This window comes from Somniosus microcephalus, chromosome 1 (genome assembly GCF_052327205.1).
Source record: "Somniosus microcephalus isolate GS21.2 chromosome 1, FLI_Smic_1.0, whole genome shotgun sequence".
NCBI classification, from domain to species: Eukaryota; Metazoa; Chordata; class Chondrichthyes; order Squaliformes; family Somniosidae; genus Somniosus; species Somniosus microcephalus.
The window spans coordinates 306,112,010-306,138,380 of record NC_140987.1 but is presented as its reverse complement, the minus strand read 5'-3'; the positions used below and the strand labels follow the sequence as shown (position 1 = coordinate 306,138,380).

The 26,371-nt window shown below is 49.6% G+C and overlaps 1 protein-coding gene across 1 annotated transcript; it reads right to left on the bottom strand.

Annotated features, from left to right (window-relative positions):
* Positions 1 to 6,192: 6,192 nt before the first annotated feature.
* On the bottom strand, positions 6,193 to 24,557 carry LOC147124853 (uncharacterized). Its single transcript, XM_085994014.1, has 2 exons — positions 24,504 to 24,557; positions 6,193 to 10,311 (listed from the first exon to the last, which is right to left on the bottom strand). The coding sequence occupies exon 2, from the start codon at positions 10,295 to 10,297 to the stop codon at positions 8,906 to 8,908; it is 1,392 nt and encodes a 463-aa protein (XP_085850140.1). The 5' UTR covers positions 10,298 to 10,311; positions 24,504 to 24,557; the 3' UTR covers positions 6,193 to 8,905.
* Positions 24,558 to 26,371: the final 1,814 nt, after the last annotated feature.

The window sequence follows — 26,371 nt, the reverse complement described above, 5'->3', positions numbered from 1 at the left end:
TAGTGCTGTTGGGGAGGGTTTAAACTAAAACGGCAGGGGGTTGGGAACCTGTGCAGGGAGTCAGAGGAAAGTGAAGCAAGGATAGAAACAAAAGACAGGAAGGAGAAAAGCAAAAGTGGAAGGCAGAGAAATCAGATGTGTAAATTAAACAGGGCCACAGTAAATAATCATTCTAAAAGGACTAAGGGTGTTAAAAAATTAGGCTTTGTGTCTTAATGCGAGGAGCATTCATAATAAGGTGGATGAATTAGCTGCGCAAATAGATGTAAACTGTAGGGGGTGGCGTGTGCCCAGTCAGCTCTGCCCCTGACGGTCTCTGAGCAGTTCGAATCGCTCCCACATCCTTGGGTTCTAGACACCGGACTTAGGTACAGGCGGCGATACAGAAAATAGAGTAGACAAGTGGTTTGGTGCAAGAAAACCACAATTTTTATTAAAGGCAACAATAAAACACAATACTGAGAATTACTGGAATAATTACAGGCATATAAAATTACACTTATTTGGGAATGGGGAACACACGGCACATCGAGGGAACAAATACATTAAAAATCCCCTTATCCTTATCCCACCCCCAATACCTAACTAGATTAAGCTACGAGGGGCCAGGAATTCATGCTCACCAATGGGGTTTCTTTTACGGTTCGAAACCTGTCGATTAAGCCGGTTGTGGTTTTGTGGTTCGCTCTTGTTGTCTTTTGGGGCCTGCCATCATCACGTGGTCACAGGGCACGGTGATGGAGTTGTCTGTGCGAAGTACCCTCCTTTTCCTTCATTAGATTAAAGTCTTTTGTGGGGTACTTCAACTTGCAGGAATGGTTGTTCTTCTGGTGGTGGATTGGTCGCCGATGGTTTTGTTGCGGTTGGGGCTCGGTTGGTGGTTTATATCGTCGATTGATTTTACTACCCAAGCTTCAAACGGCAGCTTATAACTAGGCCGGGGTGTATGCCCGCTGTCTCCAATGCTTCTTCTTCGCTACCCTTCTCTGCCTATCGGTTTTACCGTTCGTTTCATCTTGTCTCGTCTGCCCGTTGGTGGCCCGTGTGTCCTGTGCTTGTTCGATTCGGTCCCGTTCTCCGCCCCGCGTTTTGGCCCCCGGTGTTGTAATGGCCGTCCTCGGTGTCGGGAGAGGCAAGAGCGCGAGGCAAGAGAGCGAGCAAGAGAGCGAGAGGCAAGAGACCTTGGCTACCGGTGGGCCTACAATTATACCTGGTTCTTCACCCCTTATCTGCACGCCAAATCAGGTCGGTTCTTTGTCTAACATTTGGCGGGCTCGTCTAAAATGATTACAGTCATTTAATTTAACACTTCTGGGGTGGTTGTCTCCTTGCTTAATGGCTTCGATATCCTGGCTGTTTGTTATTTATGAAACTTAATCGTCTTTCCTGGCTTGGTAGCTACCTGTGAGCTGTTACCGATTATTTATGCAGAAAGCTAATGGCCTCAAGATTAGGTCCATCCTGACTTGATCTGTTCCAAGGTGAAGAATGCATATTCTGTGTTTACTTAGCTGTCTGGCTTTAGAAGATGGCAAAGTCTTTCACAGATTCATGCATGTTAGGTTTCGTTTCAGGATTTTCAATGGGCCTGCCTTCTGCAGGGCCTTGCTTTAAAAATCCTGCAAGCCTTGGTCACGAGGTTTCAGAAGCAATTTTGGGTACCCTTTTTAAATAACTTGTCCATACAGGGTCCCTTATTCCATAACTTTTGGGGAATATAGGAATTTTGAGAACCCTACAAAACGGATATGACATAATTGGGATTACGGAGATATGGCTCCAGCATGACCAAGTCTGGGAATTCAACATCCAGGGGTATTCAATATTCAGGAAGGACAGACAAAAAGGAAAAGGGGGTGGAGTAGCATTGCTGGTTAAAGAGGAGATTAACACAATAGTAATGAAGGATATTAGCTCTGATGATGTGGAATCTGTATGGGCAGAGCTGAGAAATATCAAGGGCAGAAATCGTTAGTGGGAGTTGTATACAGTCCCCCAAACAGTAATGCTGAGGTTGGGAATGGCATTAAATGGGAAATTAGAGACACGTGCAATAAGGGCAAAGCAGTTATCATGGGTGACTTTAATCTACATATGGATTGGGCTAACCAAATTAGTAACAATACTGTGGAGGAGGAATTCCTAGAGTGTATACAGGATGGTTTCCTGGACCAATATGTCGAGGAACCAACTAGAGATCAGGCCATCTTAGACTGGGTATTATGTAATGAGAAAGGATTAATTAGCAATCTTGTTGTGCGAGGCCCCTTGGGGAGGAGCGATCATAATATGATAAAAAATTCTTCATTAAGATGGAGAGTAAAGTAGTTGACTGAGTGACTGGGGTCCTGAATTTAAATAAAGGAAACTACGATGGTATGAGGCAAGAGTTGGCTAGGATGGATTGGGGAACGTTACTTAAAGGGTTGACAGTGGATAGGCAATGGAAAGCATTTAAAGTTCGTATGGATGAACTACAGAATTTGTTCATCCCTGTTTGGCATAAAAATAATACAAAAAAGCTGACTCAACCGTGGCTAACAAGGGAAATTAGGGATAGCATAAGATCCAAGGAGAGGACATATAAATGGCCAGAAAAAGCAGCAAACCTGAGGATTGGGAGCAGTTTAGGATTCAGCAAAGGAGGACAAAGGGATTAATTAAGAGGGGGAAAATAGATTATGAGAGTAAGCCTGCACAAACATAAAAACAGCCTGTAAAAGCTTCTATAGATATGTGAAGAGAAAAAGATTGGTGAAGTCAAGTGTAGGTCCCTTGCAGTCAGAATCAGGGGAATTTATAATGGGGAGCAAAGAAATGGCAGACCAATTAAATACATACTTTAGTTCTGTCTTCACAAAGGAGGACACAAATAAACTCCCAGAGATGTCATGGAATATAGAGTCTAATGAGAGGGAGGAATTGAGTGAGATCAGTATTTGTAGGGAAATGGTGTTAGGGAAATTGACGGGATTGAAGGCCGATAAACCCTATGGGCCTGATAATCTACATCCTAGGGTACTTAAGGAAGTGGCCCTAGAAATAATAGATGCATTGCTGGTCATCTTCTAAAATTCTGCAGACTCTGGAATAGTTCCCATCGATTGGAGGATAGCTAATGTAACCTCACTATTTAAAAAAGGTGGTAGAGAGAAAACAGGGAACATTAGACCAATAAGTCTGACATCGGTAGTGGGGAAAATGCTAGAGTCCATTATAAAAGATGTAATAGCAGAGCACTTGGCAAACAGTGACAGTATCGGAAAAAGTCAACATGGATTTCCAAAAGGTAAATCATGCTTGACTAATCTACTGGAATTTTTTGAGGATGTAACTGGTAGAATTGATAAGGAGAACAAGTGGATGTGGTGGATTTGGACTTTCAGAAGGCTTTCGATAAGAGGTTAGCGTGCAAAGTTAAAGCACTCGGGTTTGGGGGTAAGGTACTGTCTTGGATAGAGAACTGGTTGGCAAACAGGAAGCAAAGAGTTGGAATAAACGGATCTTTTTCCAAGTGGCAGGCAGTGACTAGTGGGGTATCGCAGGGATCGGTGCTAGGACCTCAGCTATTTACAATATATACAAATGATCTAGACGAGGGAACTAGATGTAATATCTCAAAGTTTGCAGATGACACAAAGCTGGGTGGGCGTGTGTGCTTTGAAGAGGATGCAATGACCATCTCCAACAAGCGAGACTCTAACGATCTCCCCTTAACATTCAATGGCATTACCATCACTGAATCCCCCACTATCAACATCCTGGGGGTTACCATTGATCAGAAACTGAACTGGACCAGCCATATAAGTACTGTGGCTACAAGAGCAGGCCAGAGGCTGGGAATTCTGCGGTGAGTGTCTCACCTCCTGACTCCCCAAAGCCTTTCCACAAGGCACAAGTCAGGATTGTGATGGAATACTCTCCACTTGCCTGGATGAGTGCAGCTCCAACAACACTCAAGAAGCTCGACACCATTCAGGATAAAGCAGCCCGCTTGATTGGCACTCCATCCACCACCTTCAACATTCACTCCCTCCACCACCGGCGCACTGTGGCTGCAGTGTGTACCATCTACAAGATGCACTGCAGCAACTCACCAAAGCTCCTTCAAAAGCACCTTCCAAACCCGCGACCTCTACCACTTAGAAGGACAAGGGCAGCAGACGCATGGGAGCATCAACTCCTATAAGTTCCCCTCCAAGCCACACACCATCCTGACTTGGACCTGTATCGCCGTTCCTTCACTGTCGCTGGGCCAAAATCCTGGAACTCCCTTCCTAATAGCATTGTGGGTGTACCTACACCATATGGACTGCAGCAGTTCAAGAAGGTGGCTCACCACCATATTCTCAAGGGCAATTAGGGATGGGCACTAAATGCAGGCCGAGCCAGCGACGCCCACATCCCATCAATGAATAAAAAAAAAACTCCAGTATGATTTGGACAGGTTGGTTGATTGGGCAGATGCATGGCAAATACAATATAATGTGGATAAATGCGAGGTTATCCACTTCAGTGGCAAAAACAGGAAGACAGATTATTATCTGAACGGCAATAGATTGGGAAAAGGGGAAGTGCAACGAGACCTGGGTGTCCATGTGCACCAGTCGCTGAAGGTAAGCATGCAGGAGCAGCAGGTGGTTAAGAAGACAAATGGTATGTTGGCCTTCATAGAGAGTGGATTTGAGTCCAGGAGCAAGGATGTCTTGCTGCAGTTGTCCAGGGCCTTGGTGAGACCACACCTTGAGTATTTTGTGCAGTTTTGGTCACCTTATCTGAGGAAGGATGTTCTTGCCATGGAGAGAGTGCAGCGAAGATTCACCAGACTGATACCTGGGATGGCAGGAATGACGTATGAGGAGAGATTGGCTCGATTAGGCTTATATTCGCTGGAGTTTAGAAGAATGAGAGGGGATCTCATTGAAACTTATAAAATTTTAACAGGACTAGACAGACTAGATGCAGGAAGGATGTTCCCGATGGCAGGAGAGTCCGGAACCAGGGGTCACAGTCTAAGGATAAAGGGGTAAGCCATTTAAGACTGAGATGAGGAGGAAGTTCTTCACTCAGAGAGTGGTGAACCTGTCAAATTCTCTACCACAGAGGGCAGTTCAGGCCAATTCATTAAGTATGTTCAAGAAGGAGTTAGATATATTTCTTAAGGCTAAAGGGATCAAGGGATATGGGGAGAAAGCAGGGACAGGGTACTGAATTTGGATGATCAGCCATGATCTCATTAAATGGTGGAACAGGCTTGAGGGGCCGAATGGCCTACGCCTGCTTCTATCTTCTGTGTTTCTTTTTTTCTATGTTTCTATTTCCCTTGTGAGAACTGAAAGAGCTCCCTGCCCATCCCAAGCACGAGACCCTCCCAAAACCCTATGCCCATAACACACCCAATTGTCGGCATTCATTCCTTCAGTCCCGGCTGGCAGCCTCCTGCCACCCAACATTCCATTCCTGCCTACCACCCAGCTGCCACTTCCAACCCATTTTGGGTTGGCAGCTGACGGGGGCATGCAGGTGAGATCCAGCAGTTAAAATTGCCCGGGCGGCACACTGCTGAGGTCAAGGAAGGGGGTTTGGTGCATGCCTCATCACCTCCCTCCCCACTCCCACCCCCACCCCCCTGATTCTAGCTTCAGGTTAAAATTTGGTCTTCAGTGTCAATGTTAAGTGCTTCCCAGTCATGTATTACACAGTTAAATATACAGTGCAGCTCCCTCTAATCTGCCCCAACATCGTGCCTCAGCCTATCACTCCATCAACAGTAGCCAAACATTCAGCTACCTCATTCCTTCACTTGAATTCCATTTTTAAATCTCTTTGCGTTGTTTCTCTTTTCTTCCCCTCAAAAACCTCCTGAAAATTTACCTATTCAAAAATGTCTTTGGCCACCTACCCTCATTTCTCTCCTCTTTGTTGTCGATATCCATCACTCTTCCTGTAAAGCACCTTGGGATGTTTTGTTGCATGAAAGTTGCTTCATAAATATAAATTGTTGAGAATGATGATGATTTCCGCTATTACTCCCATTACTCCTGTAGGGAGTTTCTCTTGCTCGTTCTGGTCTCCTACCAGGCTTCGTGCAATAATTACCCTTGAGTGGTTCGACCCACTCTTCCCTACGGTTCTAGACTTTGGACTTAGGTGCAGGGAACTGTAGTGCAGAGAAAAACTCAATAGACCAGGTTGAACAACACGAAACGGAGGCTTTTATTATAAAACAGTTTGCAGCATTGTAAAATACATGTCATAAGCACAGATTAAAATAACTACAATCATGCACATATCTATAAACTTAACTCTTATGGAAATGGGGAACACATGGCACATCGTAAAAGGGGAAGCACATTACGATTACCCTTAAACCCTCCCCTAGACCTAAACTAAGTTTCGACTTGAGGAACTCGGGATCATGCTCACCACTTTCAGATTCGCAAAAGAGGGGGGGTTCGCAGCCTTTTGGCACAGCTTTCCGTCGTCACGTGGATTTGGAAACTTCTGGCGCAGCTTGTTTTTCTCTCAGGCGATGGAGCAGCAGATACAGTCTCGATGAGCGCTCGTCATGACTGAATCCGTTACCGGCGGGACTTTAAGAACTGGATGCCCATGGAAGACTCAGTCACCGATGCGACGTTGCAGAACTGCACAGGGAAAATTCCTGGTCGAATGGTATGTTGAGGCCCTGGAGGGCTAGGCCCGGAGTGTCCTTTTATTTCTCCCTCCGACCTGGCTCGTCGGTTTTCCTGAGGGTGTCTTCTCCTTCGGCCTGGGTCGTCGATGATCTCCCGACAAAAGTACCCGGGCCACCCTCGTCGTCTTCCCGTTGTGGCCGAGCCTTGCCTGGCCGAACACTGACCACGCTGCCTTAACCGAAGAGTCCGTCCCGAAACGTGAATCTGAAGCGAAGCGCCGAAGCGTACATCCAAGCGTTGAAGAAAATGAAAACCGAAGTGAAGCCCTGATGGACCTTTCAATCCACAGTTATACCTTGTTGGGGCAGTCTTATCTCCCGCCAAATCATAGTCCAGTTTTTGGAATATTTTTGGCGGGCAGAAATCTCTGCAGGGGCGCTTTGTCTTGTAACGGGAGCCGGTGATAGCTTAACTGGCCTTCCTGGCCGATAATGTCTTTTACTTTGTCACCGTAACTCGGTTCGTATATTGATCGGTCTGGAGATTGCCCTTGATGGCTGTTAAACAGTTTTTCCTTTGTACAGTAAATGGGTTTAAGTGTTCATTCAAAAGTCCGCCCATTTCTTGATGGGCCCCATCCTGTTACCTGAAACTGTCTTGTACTTAGAATCCAATTAATATGTATGCTCAGTTCCCTGAGTTTCGTTTTCCCGATACTGGCTTTCGCGGGCTTACTGTCCTCAATCCACAAGCCTGTCTGGCTTGCAGTAACAGAAATCAAATGGTCCCAGAAACTGATCACGAGGTCCGGCGGCCATTTTGTATGCCCTTTTTATCAAAGGTTTTTCTATACAAGCTTCTCTTGGTCAATAAAACTGTTTTATTAACCCTGTTTTGTTGCGTGATGAAATTACTGAAAATTTCGAATCTTACAGTCCCCCCTGTGATACTGATAGCTTGCTTAAAGTATCAATAATCCTCGGTGAGCAAATTTTCCCTGAGTCCTCACATCCAAACATTCCTGCTAATTAACTATCTATGGCCCTTACGACACATGCAGTTCCCATTTCAGAAAAATTACCTTGTGTAAACTGTTGGACAATCATAGGCAGTATTATCTTACACTATAACACATTCATCTTTCAGATGTGAAGGGGGCCAATGCCCCTTGCACCACCTGCATACACCTTTTATTAATTAAACAAAACAAAACTTCACCAACGGCTATAACACTACAGTATTCACACACTTAAATCATACAGTGGCTGAAATCCAAAAATGGAGGGACGCTTTAACTTTTAATACTAGCCGCTTACACTGGGGTGTCCTCTTCCCCCACTCGTACATAGCGTTCTCTCCATTCTCCTGTGTTCTCGTGCCTCTGGAGGCGTTTGCCTCTCTTGCAATGCACGAACAATAAAAATATTACAATTAAAACCTGACACACTACTAGGATGTGGGACGCTATTCTAATCCAGGCCGGGATCTCTATATTGGTGAACAGGTCCCACCATGGTGGGATGACTATGTCCAATATGTCTTTTCCTATCTCTAAAGTCTTCTGCTCCAGTGTGTAGAAATGTTTCTGTGAAACTATAACGGCTTTTAAAATCTTGGTGAGGTGTTCGGGGAGAGGGGGAATGATATAACCAAAATGCGCGACGAATCGCTGGAAGTCCGTGAAATTCTCTTTTACAGTGAGGTGAATGGTGGAGGGTGCAGGAATGGGGGCAATCCGTTGTTGTGCCACTTGAACTTCAGCCCTGGGTTTGAAACAGTCACTGACCGGACACCACTCGTGCTGTCCGTGGCAGTAGTGAGGCGCTGCAGTGGTGACACAGTATGTCCCACCTCCGATATATGCTACCTGCGGGGGCACATGGTCCTCTGCCATTGCCTCCATGGTGCAATTTATCGGCTTCACGCTAGCGGCTCTGAACCCGCACTGTGGTTTCAAAAAGGCATTCAAGTGCTGGGGACACAGGATGATGTGTGCTCCCCGGCTACGACACCCCGAGAGGTCGGTGCCTGTCATCGTACGCTCCCATCTGATGACATAAGGCGGGACCACTGCGGAACGAATGTGCGCACCCCCCTGAATGACTCCAATGTTCTCCACCCTGTATACCGGGGCGGGCTTTGCTGCGGGACCCAACACCGGCATCCTTACCACTATTCCCATAATAGTGTGGTATGAGCGTCCGCAGTCCACTGGGACTGGGTACGCTTCTGCAGCTAGTCTGAGCTGGCACGGGCTTAATGCATTGTCAAAAAGGGTGGAGCACTTGCAAGTGCTTGTTGCTGATCCAGGACGGGACCAAACCTTGTTTTAAATCCTCCAGATTACTGCGGCCCTCGCCCAGTAACCACGCCCCATATAGCACACAGGCTTCGTTCTGCGCAGCCTGATCGGACGCATTCCGATCCTCCTTAATGAGCGCATTTACCATTCTAGCGTGTTTCTCCAGCTCAGCAATTATTTCTTTTAAGTGTAGTGTCATGGCTTGGTCCTCATGTAGCTCAGAACCCACTACCTTATTCTCACTTGTCAGTACGTTCCTTAACTGGGCCTTTAAACCATTGATCTGTGTCTGCAGCTCCACGTTGTCTAGAGCATTGACAACAGACGTTCCGGTGTTAAAGGCAGTGAAAATGTTATTTACAGTACCCCTTCTTTGCCTTCCTACCCGATCCAAGACTTCCTGTGGTGTGGTGTACAATTTGGCCTTGTCGCTGTCGGCAAACTCAAACTCGTAAAATTGTCTGAACATTCGGGTTAACAGGACCTGGTACAATTGTTCCGTTTCGCTGGGACACCACTCCGGCAATCGTACCTCAGTGAGGTTTAAAATCACTGAGGCCACCGCGTAGTGTAGCCCTTGGTACAGCACCTGACCGGTGGGTACCAATACTAAACCGTTCCCGGGTCCCTTTGTGGTGGTGGGGCACCCTTCCTTCTGGGCTAGCATTACTGGAATCGTGGGCAGGGGCTTGCGTGGGCGGGTGATGAGTTCTGTGGCTTTTACTAGAATCGGGGAGCATGGGGCTCCGCACGCCCGAGTGCTGACATCCCATCTCATCCCCTTTCCTTCATCCTGCCACTGCCTCTGGAAAAAGATGGATACGCTCTTGGGGCAAACGCGTTTTGAACCCCACATACAGACATATATGCCTTCATCTGGTTCCCACCATTTGTCCCAACACACACGTAATTGTCCGTGAGTCCCCGTAATTGTCCGATGGGTATTGTTACCCAGTCGTTCCCACTCGATAGTAGAGTTCTTCATGTCCTTCCCCAGCTTTCGTAACCACCACCATCTACTTAACGGTACGTTCCCATTACACACCAAACAGATCCTCTTTCCCACGGTAACGCTGACTCTGGGTGCAAGGATCCTCACCCGAGGGCACATTAACGAAGTCTCTTGGTAGGCGAAACCGAAATTGCTGGAGTATTCCGTAGAATTCGTCCCCAGCCATCCTCGCCATCTTCCTTGGTGAAAATAGGTGGCGGTTTCCTCAACCTCTCGCTTCCCCGTCCCATCCGTCGCGATGGGGGCTGTGTCCCCGGAACATCCGAACATGATGACGTCCTTGGTGCGGCCCCGGTAGGTCAGCCCGCACCCGATCGCCGCGAGTATCACGAGAATCCTCTCCATTGTATTCCTGGTTTCTGTAACCGATAAGATGATGTAGCCAGGCTCCCAATAGGTGCTGGCTTAATTAAACGGACGCGCGGGTCCTCTGACCCCGCTTCCAAACAACCACACATTCTGGGCAGACTCCGAAAACTACCTTTTAAACATCCCCATCATCTTAAACTTTACACACCTTAAACTATCATTACTATTACCTAACTTAACTCATCATTTCCTAACACCTATGTACAGCGCCGCCCTCCTCCGGGCAGCCTACTTAATTCCTAAGCTTTCGGAGCGCTGCTCCTTCTTCAGGTGAAGTGGAGAAATGCATAAAGACACAGCTTATATAGTCAGAGAATCATGCCAGATGTTTACAGGTAACCTTTCCAACTGCCATTAATCACACCTCGGCAGAGAGATAATCACAGCAGTCAAAGGTGTGAATGGTGTCCAAACAGGTCAGTCAGGGAAACATTACATCAAAGACTGCTGTGATTATCTCTCTGCCGAGGTGTGATTAATGGCAGTTGGAAAGGTTACCTGTAAACATCTGACATGATTCTCTGACTATATAAGCTGTGTCTTTATGCATTTCTCCACTTCACCTGAAGAAGGAGCAGCGCTCCGAAAGCTTGTGATTTCAAATAAAGCTGTTGGACTATAACCTGGTGTTGTGTGACTTTTTACATTTGTCCACCCCAGTCCAACTCCGGCATCTCCACACCACACTTAATCCCTGTGAGGGCTGCAGCGTGCCGCTCCCTGTGGCGGGGCTGCACTGACCTTTGGCTTTGATCCCCCGCAGCCTGTCGCTGCTGAACGGGAATCGTGCCTTTCTCGGGCTGCTCTGTACCGAGGTTGGGGAAGATAGGGAGAATTTGGCCATTGCTTTCTGGGCTGGGGCGTTCGAGTCGACCTACGAGGGGTGCCTTGTGTGAGGCTCCCAGGGCTGACGGACCAGGGGTTGGGGCTTTCACCGTCACAGCCTGTGGCTCCACCACAGCTGCCGGCTCCGGCTCCCTTCCCTCAGGCTCCGCCCCCCCGGGGCCGGGATTTGTGGCATCCGACTCTACCTCACCTGTCCCTACAGGCAGTGAGTCTCCGCCCCCAATCCCTACCTCCCCTAAGCTTGAGTCGAGGGCGGGATCTTCATCCTCTGACTCTTCCTCCTCCGTGATCGGGTCAAGGGTGGGGTCGAGCTGTTCGGGCTCTTCCCCGTCCGAATCCCAAATCAGAGGGGAGACCTCCCACTCCAATGGGATGACTCCTCCCTTCACGCAGGCTACTGTTCCAGCCTGTGTGGTCTGTGACTCTGTCGCAGGCTGAGGATTTTTGTCCTCAGACCTGGCCACTGTTGTTGGCCCTTGTGCACCCGACTTAAACAGTTTGCACTGGCTAATGTGAAACCATTTAGTACGTCGGGGCACCTTCACTGCATACACCATGGGGCTGGCCTTGTCTACAATGTTATAAGGCCCCATGTACAGTGGTTCAAAGCTCCCCACCCGGGCATAGTTCCTAACCATGACCTGGTCTCCGACTTCCCACTCTTGTTGCTTACGAGGTTCCAGTAACAGTCGATTCCCCTGATGCTGTCTCCCCATGTTCCCAGCCGCTTGCCCATAAATCTGTTTCAGGCGCTCCAAAAGGGTTTGGACGAACTTGTCTCGCTTCACCTCTTGGAGCTGGCCCTCAGTGAGCACCGGGGCTAGTACATGGGTGGGTGTTCGCATGATCCTTCCAGTCATTAATTCGTGCGGGGAGTGATATACCTATCAATTCATTCCATGAAAAGCGACGAGTTAAGATTGTAACTATAGGTTTTTATTGGCTAAATAACAGAGCCCACCCTCGTGGGCGATCGGTTCCAACAAGGGAGAATACTAGCCAAGCGGTCACCTTTATACCTGGGCAGGCAGGCGGAGCCATGGGCGGAGTCAGCTGAGGTAAGCCCAGGTATAGCAGTGTGCGTGGCAAGAGGTAACCTTGTGTAGCGATAACAACAGTGTAACAATAGTGAACGGTTGTGAACGGTAACAGTGGTTTACCACATTCACCCCTTGTTTAAAATTGTGTCCGTAGGGGTGAAGTGTACTACCAGTTCGTGTATGTCAGTCTCTCAGGAGGCCTCGTAAGCCTTTCTGATCGGCGCAGCAGCGGCGGCGGTGGTGCAGTATCCGATGGTAATGCTGGTGTCTGCGTGGTCGACGAAGGCTCCTGGGGTTCTGGCATGCCGTCTACAGGAGCTGGATTTGGGGGAGTGGTGGGGGGTAATGGTGGTATCTCGGGGGTGCCCGAGGGTGCGAGATCTCGCAAGGAGTCAGTGTCCTCCCGCCCGTCTGGGTATGCCACATAGGCGTACTGGGGGTTGGTGTGCAGGAGGTCCACCCTCTCGACCAGGGGGTCCATTTTATGAGCCCTCATGTGCTTCCGCAGCAAGACGGGCCCCGGAGAAGTCAGCCATGTTAGTCGCGAGGTTCCCGTAGTCGACTTCCTGGGGAAAACAAACATTCGTTCATGCGGGGTGGCGTTAATGGCAGTGCAAAGCAGTGACCGGATGGAATGGAGTGCTGCCGGGAGGACTTCCTGCCAGCGAGAGATTGGGAGGCCCTTAGACTTTAGGGCTAAGAGGACGGCCTTCCAAACTGTCGTGTCTTCTCTTTCCACCTGGCCGTTCCCCCGGGGGTTGTAGCTGGTGGTCCTGCTCGCAGCAATACCTCTCGCGAGCAGGAACTGGCGAAGTTCCTCGCTCATGAAGGATGCGCCCCGGTCGCTATGTATATAGTTCGGGAACCCGAACAAGGCGAAGAGGTCGTTCAGGCATTTGATGACCGTGGTACTGGTCATGTCTGGGCAGGGGATGGCAAAGGGGAAATGGGAGTACTCATCAATAATGTTGAGGAAGTACACATTACGGTCAGAGGACGGGAGGGGCCCCTTAAAATCGATGCTCAAGCGCTCGAAGGGGCGGGTGGCCTTGATCAGGCTTGCTCTGTCCGGCCTATAGAAATGCGGTTGGCATTCGGCACAGGTTTGGCAGTTCCTGGTCATGGTCCTGACCTCCTCGATGGAGTAGGGCAGGTTGCGGGCCTTAATGAAGTGGTAAATTCTGGTGACCCCGGGGTGGCAGAGGTCGTTGTTGAGGGTCCGTAGTCTATCAACTTGCGCGTTTGCGCAAGTACTTCGTGATAGAGCATCCGGGGGGTCGTTGAATTTACCAGGCCGGTACAAGATATCGTAATCGTAGGTGGAGAGCTCAATTCTCCACCTCAAGATCTTGTCGTTCTTGATTTTGCCCTTCAGCTTGTTATTAAATATAAAAGCAACCGAACGCTGGTCGGTGAGGAGGGTAAATCGTTTGCCTGCCACGTAATGCCTCCAGCGTCGTACCGCCTCCACAATCGCCTGGGCCTCCTTCTCGACAGAAGAGTGTCGGATCTCAGGGCCCTGGAGGGTCCTTGAGAAGAAGGCCACAGGTCTCCCCGCCTGGTTAAGGGTTGCCGCTAGGGCGAAGTCGGAGGCATCGCTCTACACTTGGAAAGGGATGGACTCATCCACTGCGTGCATTGTGGCCTTCGCAATGTCTCCTTTTATGAGGCAGAAGGCTGCGCCTGCTTCTGCTGTCAGGGGGAAGGAGGTGGACTTCATGAGGGGTCTGGCTTTGTCCGCATAATTCGGCACCCATTGGGCATAGTAAGCAAAGAGCCCCAGGGTTCTCTTCAGCACCTTTGGACAGTGGGGGAGGGGAAGCTCCATGAGGGGGCGCATTCTTTCGGGGTCGGGGCCGATGACTCCGTTCTCTACTACGCAGCCGAGGATGGCAAGGCGCGAGGTATTAAACACACATTTATCCTTATTGTAAGTGAGATTCAGCCGTTGGGCCGTACGGAGGAATTTCTCCAGATTAACATCATGGTCCTGCTGGTCGTGGCCGCAGATGGTGATGTTATCTAGATAAGGGAACGTGGCCTGCAGCGCGTTCTGGTCGACCATCCGGTCCATCTCCCTTTGGAAGACCGAGACTCCATTGGTTACGCCGAAGGGAACCCTAAGGAAGTGGTAGAGGCGGCCGTTCACCTCGAAGGCGGTATACTGGTGGTCCTCAGGGCGGATAGGGAGTTGGTGATAGGCTGACTTGAGGTCGATGGTGGAGAATACCCGGTACTGTGCAATCTGGTTGACCATATCAGATATGCGGGAAAGGGGGTATGCGTCCAGCTGGGTGTACCGGTTTATGGTTTGGCTGTAGTCGATGACCAGGCGGTGTTTATCGCCGGTCTTGACGACTACGACCTGGGCACGCCAGGGGTTGGTGCTCCCCTCGATGATGCCCTCCTTCAGGAGTCGCTGCACCTCAGACCTAATAAAAGCTCTGTCCCCGGCGCTGTACCGCCTGCTCTTGGTAGCGACGGGTTTACAGTCACGGGTGAGGTTAGCGAACAAGGAGGGGGGCGGGACTTTGAGGGTGGAGAGGCCGCAGGTGGTACGCGGTGGGCGGTTTAAAATTTGCTGGTTGTAGACTGTGAGTGGGGGGAGGGGTCCACCGTAAGCCAAAGTGACACTTTGAAGGTGGCATTGGAAATCCAGCCCTAGTAGGATGGCAGCGCAGAGCTGGGGCAGGACGAGAAGTTTAAAATTTTTATATTCCGTGCCCCTAACCAACAGGGTCACTACACAGTAGCCGCTAATGTCTGTTGAATGGGACTTCGCCGCCATCGAGATCTGATGGCGCGCTGGCCGGACAGTGAGGGAGTAGCAGCTCAGCGTGTCTGGATGAATAAAACTCTCCGTGCATCCGCTGTCGAACAGGCAGGACGTGGCGTGGCCGTTTCCTTCGATGTCCATCATGGACTTGGACAGATGATGCGGGAGAGCTTGGTCAAGCGTGACGGAGGCCAGTGTATGGCTGAGCGAGCTGCTGTAGTCTGCAGGCGAGGCGGTGGTCAGGTCTGGAGACAAAACGGCGGCCGAATGCGGCGAACAAAATGGCGGCGCCCATGACGCGGGTCCTCACGAAGTTGGACAAAATGGCGGAGAAGATGGCCGCCCCCACAACTCACATGAGGCACTGCTGGCGCCTGTGGCCTTGATCAAAGATGGCCGCCCCCACGACTCACCTGAGGCAATGCTGGCGTCTGTGGCCTTGATCAAAGATGGCCGCCCCCACAACTCACATGAGGCAATGCTGGCGTCTGTGGCTTTCCCCCTGCAGGCGTTTACAAAGTGGCCTTTCTTTTTGCAGCCGGAGCAGGTCGCGTTCCTTGCAGGGCAACGCGCCCTTTGATGTCTTGCCTGGCCACAGAAGAAGCAGCTGGCGGCCCGATCGCGGAGGTCCGCTGCCACAGCGGGTCCCGGGGGTGGCGGTCCCGATCGATTCCGGGACACCGACGCCATGGTGGGTCCCAGGGGCGGCGGTGCGAGGGGAATTGCGACCGGAGTCGGGCCCGAGTCCCAGGGTCGCGCAGCACAGTCCCTGGAGTACGCCTCGAGGTCCTGATGGGCCACTTCCAGGGAGCGAGCGAGGGCTGCAGTTGTATTCAAGTCGAGGTCCTTTGATTCGAGCAGTCTTTGCCGTGAGTAGTCGGACCGAAGGCCTTTCACGAAGGCATCGCGGATATTTCCTTCAGTATTTTCTGCAGCCGTTACAGCTTTAAAGTCACAGTCCCTGCCGAGTGTTTGTAGCGCCCGTAAAAATTCATCTACAGACTCTCCTGGCTGTTGCGAGCGGGATCTTAGGAGATGTCTGGCATACATAGAATTTACAGGGCTCCGGTACTGCTCTTTTAGCAGGTTGAGGGCGTCCTCGTATGTAGCAAGGTCCCGGATGAATGCAAATACTTTAGGGCTCACCTGGGCGGTCAGAACTCTTAGTTTGGATCCCGGAGGCACGCCGGATTCTCCCAGGTAGGATTCGAAACAGCTCAGCCAGTGTTCGAAGTCGAGGGCTGAGTTCGCTGCCTGTGGGTTTAGATCCAGGTACGGCGGTCGGAGGGCTCGCAGCCAGGCCGGCTGCTGTGGCTGTTGTAGTTGGTCGTTTGCCATTTCAAAATTTAGCCAATAAAATTGATATACCTATCAATTCATTCCATGAAAAGCGACGAGTTAAGATTGTAACTATAGGTTTTTATTGGCTAAATAACAGAGCCCACCCTCGTGGGCGATCGGTTCCAACAAGGGAGAATACTAGCCAAGCGGTCACCTTTATACCTGGGCAAGCAGGCAGAGCCATGGGCAGAGTCAGCTGAGGTAAGCCCAGGTATAGCAGTGTGCGTGGCGAGAGGTAACCTTGTGTAGCGATAACAACAGTGTAAACAGTGATAACAACAGTGTAACAATAGTGAACGGTTGTGAACGGTAACAGTGGTTTACCACAGGGAGTACCCCATACTTTTGGACTGGCTGGCCCGGATCCCCATGAGGACTAGAGGCAGGACCTCCACCCATTTCTGGGGCGAGCCCATTGTCTCTTTCCTCAGCTTTTCCTTGAGGGTCCGGTTCATGCGTTCAACAATCCCGGATGACTGGGGATTGTACGCTACGTGCCACTTCCCTTCTATGCCCAAGAGCATGAGGGTGTTCTGCATCACTTGACCGGTGAACTGACTCCCTTGGTCGGACTCAACAAAACGGGGTAGCCACCACCGTGAGAACACTTCCCGGATCAAGATCTTGGCAGTACCCAGCGCCGTAGCTGTTCTACACGGGAAAGCTTCTACCCACTTGGTGAACACATCCACCAGGACAAGGCAATACTTATAGCCCCCTTGGGCGGCGGGCAGGGGCCCTATGTAGTTGACCTGAATCGATTGCCATGGTCCCTCTACCCTACTGATATGCCCCATGGGCGCCTTCCTTTTCTGGGGGTCTGGGTTGTTCGCAGCGCACACGAGACAGCTTGCACAGAACTCGCGGACATCGTCTCTAAGTCCCGGCCACCATCCCGCCTGCTCTACCCGTTGCCAGGTAACCTCAGGCCCGGGGTGTCCTGCCCCTGGACCCTCATGGGCCAGTTGAAGGAATTCCCTCCGGTGCTGCTGCGGCACAACCCACTGTTCCTCTCGGAACAGCATGCCTTCCTTGACTGAGAGGGCTGCCGTACTGTACGGACCCTCTACCTGCTTGCCCTCAGTAATGGCTTTTAGGACTGTTTTTAGGGCGGGGTCCAGGGTTTGGACGGTCTTTAGGTCTAGGGGCGGTGTCACCCCTGTGTCCCCTAGAGTTCCCTCCCTGTCTCGGATCGCTGCCACGGGTCCGGGTCCATAGGGGTCCCAGAAAATGCCGTTGCGGGCACCCTCCCTGGCTAGCGCATCTGCCTGCTGGTTGCCCTGGCTGCGGGGTTCTGTGGTGGAATGAGCCTTCACCTTGTGGATGAGCACCTCCCCTTCCTCCCCCACAGCTGCCAGGATCTTCTCCAGCAAGGGCTTAACTGTTAAAGGTCGTCCGTCCGCGGAGGTGTATCCGCGGCGGGACCAGATGGCGAGGTACTCCGTACACGAATTGCACGTGAACATGCTGTCCGAGCAAATCGTGTATGGGGTTGGGAAGATCTCGGGGTGGGTAACCACATACGCCACCGCGGACAGTTCAGCTTGCTGTGCGCTCATAGTGCTGGGGAGCTTAATTGCCAAGGCAATGTTTGCCGTAGGGTCATAAACTCCACACCCTGTGAGTCGTTCGCCAGCAGATACCGTGCTGGAACCGTCTACGTAGATCTCGCGGCCCGTGGGGTGTATCCCAGCCCGCAAACCTATGTCGACCTCCCATACCCCTTCTATGGAACACCGATGGGCTGTTCCGGGATATACCATGTTGGCTGCGAGCTTTGGCTCGCAGAGACCTTTAACCTGGAGATCCATCTGGGAAAGGAGGAGGGTCCAGCACGCAATCCAAGCACTGCTTACGGTCCCATCCTTAATCCTTCCATCCAGAAGCATCTTTGTGGGTGTGTGATGGGTGAGGAGAGTGATGGGAGAGGTTCCTGTGAAGATCACTGATCTGTTCACAGCCCAATGCGTGGCCAGGAGATGCCGTTCGCAATTGGAAAAACTCCTCTCCCCATCCGTAAGTACCCTGGAGGAATAGACTACTGGTCTCAGCTTGCCGTGTCGCTCCTGGAGCAGCACGGCGCTCAGGCTGTCTCCACTAGCGGCTACTTCCAGGAAAAACTCCTCCCCCCCATCTATGGCCCCTAGGGCTGGCGCGGTCTGCAGATCCCTTTTCAATTTCTCGAATGCTGCCTGACAACCCTCATCCCAAGAACACTCAACTCCCTTGTGTTAGAGTCGGAATAGCGGGGCTGCTGTGGCTGCATAGTCCTCGATGAAATCCCTGCAGTACCCGGTCAACCCCAAAAAGGATCTTACACCCGTTACTGTGTTAGGGATCGGTAGATCTTGCACCGATTCCCGCCTAGCCTTATCCATGGCTCTTTCCCCGGCGCGGATGGCCAGACCCAGGAATTCCACCTCCTGCTGGCCGATCTGTGCTTTCTTTGGGTTTACTTTGAAACCCTTCCTTTCCAGCAGCTCCAATAATTCGGCTAATAGCGGGCCGTGCTCCTCCCTTGAGTCCGTGAACAGGAGTAAGTCGTCCACATACTGCACTATCTGGTTGGGCTGGCTAAATTCTTTTAAACTTCCCGCCATGCATTGATGGAAAATGCTGGGGCTGTTGTGAAAACCCTGTGGCAAGAAGTTCCAGGTGTACTGTTGCCCTTTAAAAGTAAAGGCAAACTTGTACTGATCCTCCCGCCGCAGCGGAATGGACCAGAAACCATTCGAGATATCCAGCACCGTGAACGTGGTCGCGGATGCTGGAATACTCCCTATTAGGTCGGCAACTGCTGCTACCGTGGGCGTGCAGGCTGGGATGTTACTGTTAAGGACTCTATAGTCCACCGTGGCCCTCCACGAATTGTCCGGCTTCTTTACCGGCCATAATGGGGAGTTCACGTGAGTGGCTATTGGTCTCAACATGCACTGCTGCACCAAGGAAGATATTGCTGTCTCCATGTCGGGTTCTGCCTCCTTGGGGAAGTTATGCTGTTTTTGGGGTCGGATCATGGGGTCCCCGTCTACGCTGACCTCAAACCCGGTGACTCTCCCACAGTCGTGCTTGTGGGTGGCAAACGCGGTCAGATTGCCCGACACACACGCTTGCAAGTCCGTTGGGACGTCCGCGACCAGAAGCTCGAGGTCGTAACCCCCTGACGGCTTCATGGTGCACAGGGTCCCCTTTTCTCCTCTTCCTGGGATTACAACTACCTTGACCAACCCATTCTCGGCTCCCCAGAGACAGTGATTTCTAAGGTCCACGAGGATCCTGTGTTCCACCAAGAAATCAGCCCCGAGGATGCCTTTCCCACCCCCCTCATTCCATTTCAATAGGATGCACATCCATGTGGTGTGGAGTGCTCCCAAATGAATGGAGAGCGGGATGGAGTACGCGCCAGCCTGTTCTCTGCCTGTGAAACCCGCTACTGAGAATGGAGCCTGGGTAGATAGAGGTGAGGCAAAAGGCTTAGCTGTGTGGATCACGGTGCATGATGCCGTCGTATCCAACAGGTAACTACCCTTTTCCTTCTCCACCTCCATCTCCACAACGGGTCTTCTCCGTGCGTCATAGCGGAGCAGACACAGGTAGATGGGCTGCGCGGGCTTCAGACATTTGGGCGCTTCGGTTGGGGTTGGGGAAGCAACAGGGCTGTTGACGACTGCCACTTTCCCCTGCGAGGTCATTAGAGACCGCATTGCCTCTAAAACCGACTCGATCGTATCGGGATGGATCGACACATTGGCTCCCTTCTCCCGGACAGGCGCTTGGGCTGGGGCTGGGGAAGTTTTTCCCTTTAAATCCTTCCAGGGATTTTTACAGTCTCGGCGCCAATGACCCTCCTTTCCACACCCGTAACAACTGCTCTTGGCTTGGGGAGGGCGATTCCCCTACTGATGCCATTCCTTTTTGGCAGGAGCTGCTGGCCTTGCCTCATGCACCTTTCCCTTTGAGGAAGGCACATCCCTACTCTTGTTGTTCCTGTAAATTATCGTGAGCTGATCAAGTACTACGTCCTCCGTGGAGCAGGGGTTAGTGGGGTCAAGCCATGCTTTGGCCTGCTCCCTCACCTGTGGCAAGCAATTGGCGACCAGACACCGGAGCCAATGAGCCCTTTGGTCATCATTTAGCGCGTTCTGGTCCGGTCCTCCCGGGCAGCTGCGCCGGTACACTGGCCACAACCTTCCGGCGAAAACCCGTGGGGGTTCTTCCTCTAGCTGTACCGTCCTTTCCAATCGGAGGAACGAAGTTCCGTCACCCTCCCCTATAATCTCCAGGATCTTGTCCCATACCTCCTCATACGTCTTGCGCCCTCTCTTGCTCTCGTCAGGGAGACACTGGAGGAGCGAGCTGTCCAGGGAGAACAGGAGCATTTTGGACAGTTCGGCCCCGTCACTGTCATTAACTGCTGCGGTTTGCTCCATGTCCCTAAAATGCACAGAGGGATCTCCTGACTCGGAGAGTTTTGGGATGTTACTGATCATTTCCCTTAGCTGTCGTGCGCTATGGGGCATTATGATCTGATTCACGAGGGGTCCATCCTCGCCATTCGCTTGGTCCGGACCGAGCCTTCGGTGTCGAGCGGGACACATCGGTGCCGGCTTCGACTCGACTACCTGGGGCTGCTCTACCTCAGGAATCTCTTCGTCTAACTCCACCGTTTCCTCCCCCGCAGTCCAAGACTCGGTATAGGCGGGAGGTGCTGAGGGCTCGGGGGTTGGTACCCTAACTGCCTCCTGTGGAATTGGTCTTTTTGATTCCTTGGCTAACAGTAACTGGCTCGCTGGCGGGTTTATGAGACACACCAAGCCGGTTGCCTTTGCTAGGGCCGTTCTCAGGTCCTCTAGCTCCCTGTGGCAAGCGCTATGATCGGTGTTCTCAGACCTATCCTCCATGGCCATCTTATATGCTGCCCTAGCCCCCAATACTCTTTCCTCCCGTGTCGCTATCTGCTTAGCTAGGTGGAAACACCTTTCTCTCATTCTACCTTCACTGGCCTTGGCCTCAGTGACCTGACATTCCAAATACTCTATCCGGGTCTCATGGTGGTGAGTTGCGGATTGGCGTTCCTGATTCAGCGCGTTAAGTGATTGAATCAGTTTCTGACCTCCCGCAACCTTTTCCTCTACTTCTGCTAGTAGCCCTTTGATCTGGGCCGTCTGTGCTACAACGACTTGGTCCAAAAGCTGGACTTGCTTCTTGTAGCACATCAGTCAGACCGCCTTTTCTACCGATTTCTTATGCTCTTTGCTTTCTGTCCACTTGATGGCTGCGTCTAGCGGGCGCCTATCTCTTAATAGGTCAGATATCCACTGTTTTGTAAGGTTTACCTTCCCAAAAACATAATCCGCTATTCTCTCATCCATCACATTTCGTTTATTCAGACCTTGATCTAAAACACTACATTCTTGCTGCCAAGGTCCTGCCGCAGTCGCCATCTCTGTAGGGGGTTTCTCTTGCTCGTTCTGGTCTCCTACCAGGCTTCGTGCAATAATTACCCTTGAGTGGTTCGACCCACTCTTCCCTACGGTTCTAGACCTTGGACTTAGGTGCAGGGAACTGTAGTGCAGAGAAAAACTCAATAGACCAGGTTGAACAACACGAAACGGAGGCTTTTACAATAAAACAGTTTGCAGCATTGTAAAATACATGTCATAAGCACAGATTAAAATAACTACAATCATGCACATATCTATAAACTTAACTCTATGGAAATGGGGAACACACGGCACATCGTAAAAGGGGAAACACATTACGATTACCCTTAACCCCCTCCCCTAGACCTAAACTAAGTTTCGACTTGAGGAACTCGGGATCATGCTCACCACTTTCAGATTCGCAAAAGAGGGGGGGTTCGCAGCCTTTTGGCACAGCTTTCCGTCGTCACGTGGATTTGGAAACTTCTGGCGCAGCTTGTTTTTCTCTCAGGCGATGGAGCAGCAGATACAGTCTCGATGAGCGCTCGTCATGACTGAATCCGTTACCGGCGGGACTTTAAGAACTGGATGCCCATGGAAGACTCAGTCACCGATGCGACGTTGCAGAACTGCACAGGGAAAATTCCTGGTTGAATGGTATGTTGAGGCCCTGGAGGGCTAGGCCCGGAGTGTCCTTTTATTTCTCCCTCCGGCCTGGCTCGTCGGTTTTCCTGAGGGTGTCTTCTCCTTCGGCCTGGGTCGTCGATGATCTCCCGACAAAAGTACCCGGGCCACCCTCGTCGTCTTCCCGTCGTGGCCGAGCCTTGCCTGGCCGAACACTGACCACGCTGCCTTAACCGAAGAGTCCGTCCCGAAGCGTGAATCTGAAGTGAAGCGCCGAAGCGTACTCCCAAGCGTTGAAGAAAATGAAAACCGAAGTGAAGCCCTGATGGACCATTCAATCCACAGTTATATCTTGTTGGGACAGTCTTATCTCCTGCCAAATCATAGTCCAGTTTTTGTAATATTTTTGGCGGGCAGAAATCTCTGCAGGGGCGCTTTGCCTTGTAACGGGAGCCGGTGATAGCTTAACTGGCCTTCCTGGCCGATAATGTCTTTTACTTTGTCACCGTAACTCGGTTCGCATATTGATCGGTCTGGAGATTGCCCTTGATGGCTGTTAAACGGTTTTTCCTTTGTACAGTAAATGGGTTTAAGTGTTCATTCAAAAGTCCGCCCATTTCTTGATGGGCCCCATCCTGTTACCTGAAACTGTCTTGTACCTAGAATCCAATTAATATGTATGCTCAGTTCCCTGAGTTTCGTTTTCCCGATACTGGCTTTCGCGGGCTTACTGTCCTCAATCCACAAGCCTGTCTGGCTTGCAGTAACAGAAATCAAATGGTCCCAGAAACTGATCACGAGGTCCGGCGGCCATTTTGTATGCCCTTTTTATCAAAGGTTTTTCTGTACAAGCTTCATTTGGTCAATAAAACTGTTTTATTAACCCTGTTTTGTTGCGTGATTAAATTACTGAAAATTTCAAATCTTACACTCCCTTCTGGGTCTCCATGTACTAATTATTTTGTTTCCATATCATTTTACCCAACGTGCAATATTTTAAATTTGTCACTATTAAAGTTTGTTTTTCACTTCTGAACCTTCACTAATATAGCAATGTACTTTAAAGGTAGGCAGTGTATGCAAATCATTACATAGAATTCCAAATGTATAGTCTATACAAGACTGGAGTAATTTATTTCAACTTATAGTCAATTACCATTGAGATGCATCTTCAAGTGATTAACCTTGTTGATAACAGTTTCACTGTGACTGGATATGTTCTTGAATGGTGAATAATAATATCCACAGCCTTTCCCTTCTCCAGCTTTGCTAATAGACATTCCTTCATTGTGTACACATTTACTTACTGGTAGCTAAATTTAAATATTTCTGCCAATCCTTATACCATTTGCTTAATTGGCCCAGAAAGCTTTGAAATTTAGCAATGTCACCTTTTTACACTTGTCACCTGGCAACAGATCTTGGAGTGATCAGCAAGTTTATATTGCAAGAAATGCTCTGCTTCATGTAATTTATGAATAGAACAAACAAAGGGATTCAGGACCCTTTGTAACTTTATTAGTCAGTGCCCTTCAGTGAAAATGATTTCCATTTATCATTACCATCAGTTTTCCATACAATTGGATAATTTGTTATTCATTTCGCCTTCTTTATAAACCTCATCCGTCAAACTTTATCACATGTCATCTTGATAACCTAATCAATCATATTCATTGCAGTACCATTGCCAACCTGCCTACCTTTAAAGTACAGTTAGTTGCATCATCAAAGGCAACACAAGAATATCATATAGATTGGCCTCATATTGAAGACTAGATGGCTAGTCAGGTAGCTGTCCTTTCATCTTTGGGTCCTGGGTTTGAATCCAATCAAGAATGATGGGATGAAACCCTATTCTTTCTGCCAACTGAAAAGTCCTATTTGACATAATCTGTTCTTCTAAGCATGGGCCTAACGCACAAAAATGCCACTAATGAGGCACTAAATTGACAAGCCTATTTGGAAAGGCCTTAAAACATGACTTTTGAGAAGAATGAAAGCTGCCAATGTTACACATCCTAGATGATTAAGGCACACCAGGGCTCAATTTCCAGACTTTGCTAATTTTAGTGAAAACATAGATAAGTAAAAAAATATGTAATGCAAACAGAATGCAGTCACAGGATACTCACCAGTTTTAAAGCAATGGTTTGACCTACCTCTCCAGAAATGACTTTAAAAAAACTCTAGTGTAAAGTGAGAAAAAAGCCTAATTGTAGCTTATTGTAACATAGAAACATAGAAAAATAGGAGCAAGAGTAGGTCATTTGGCCCTTTGAGCCTGCTCCACCATTCAATATGATCATGGCTGATCCTCTATCTCAATACCATATTCCCCTCTCTCCCCAAACCCCTTGATTTCTTTTGTGTCTAGAAAACTATCTATCTCCTTCTAAATATGTTCAGTGACTTGGCCTCCACAGCTGTCTCTGGTAGAGAATTCCACAGGTACACTACCCTCTGAGTGAAGAAATTTCTCCTCATCTCAGTCTTAAATGTCCTACCCCGTATCCTGAGACTGTGACCCCTCATTCTAGAACCCCCAGCCAGGGGAAACATCCTTCCTGCATCCAGTCTGCATACGTTTCAATGAGATCCCATCTCATTCTTCTAAACTCTACTGAATACAGGTCTAGTTGACCCAATCTCTCCTCATACGACAGTCCTGCCATCCCAGGAATCAGTCTGGTGAACCTTCGCTGCACTCCCTCTATGGCAAGTATATCCTTCCCTGGTAAGGAGATCAAAACTGCACACAGTACTCCAGGTGTGGTCTCACCAAAGCCCTGTATAACTGTAGTAAGACATCCTTGCTCCTGTACTCAAATCCTCTTGCAATGAAGGCCAAAATACCATTTGCCTTCCTAGCTGCTTGCTGCACCTGCATGTTTGCTTTCAGTGGCTGGTGTACAAGGACATTCAGATCCCTTTGTTCATCAGCATTTCCCAATCTATCACCATTTAAATAATACTCTGCCTTTCTGTTTTTCCTACCGAAGTGGATAACTTCACATTTATCCACGTTATACTGCATCTGCCATGTATTTGCCCACTCAGTCAACTTGTCTAATCGCCTTGAAGCCTCTTTGCATCCTCCTCACAACTCAGAATCCCACCTAGTTTTGTGTCGTCAGCAAACTTGGAAATATTACATTTGGTTCCCTCATCCAAATCATTGATATATATTGTGAATAGCCGGGGCCCAAGCACTGATCCCTGCGGTACCCCACTAGTCACCGCCTGCCACCCCGAAAAAGACCCATTTATTCCTACTCTCTGTTTCCTGTCTGTTAACCAATTTACAATCCATGCCAGTATATTACCCCCAATCTCATGTGCTTTAATTTTGCACACTAACCTCTTATGTGGGACTTTATCAAAGGTCTTCTGAGAATCCAAATACACCACATCCACTGGTTCTCCCTTGTCTATTCTACCAGTTACATCCTCAAAAAACTCCAGTAGGTTTGTCAAACACGATATCCCTTTCATAAATCCATGTTGACTTTGTCTAATGCCATTGATATTTTCTAAGTGTCCTGTTATCACATCCTTTATAATAGTCTCTAGCATTTTCCCTACTACTGATGTTAGGCTAACCGGTCTGCAGTTCCCTGTTTTCTCTCTCCCTCCTTTTTTAAATAGTGGTGTTACATTTGCCACCCTCCAATCTGCTGGAACTGTTCCATAATCTATAGAATTTTGGAAGATGGCAACCACTATTTCCATGGCTACCTCTTTTAGTACTCTGGGATGCAGATTATCAGGCCCTGGGAATTTATCGACTTTCAGTCCCATTAATTTCTCCAGCACTATTTTTTTACTAATACTAATTTCCTTTAATTCCTTCTTCTCACTAGACCCTTGGTTCCCTAGCATTTCTGGAAAGTTATTTGTGTCTTCTTCCGTGAAGACAGTACCAAAGTATTTGTTTAATTGCCCTGCCATTTCCTTGTTCCCCATTATAAATTCCCCCGCTTCTGACTGTAATGGGACCTAC

What these genes read in the sequence shown, in the direction of transcription:
- LOC147124853 (XM_085994014.1), bottom strand. Translation starts at nt 10,297, where the DNA reads ATGGAGAGGATTCTCGTGATACTCGCGGCGATCGGGTGCGGGCTGACC.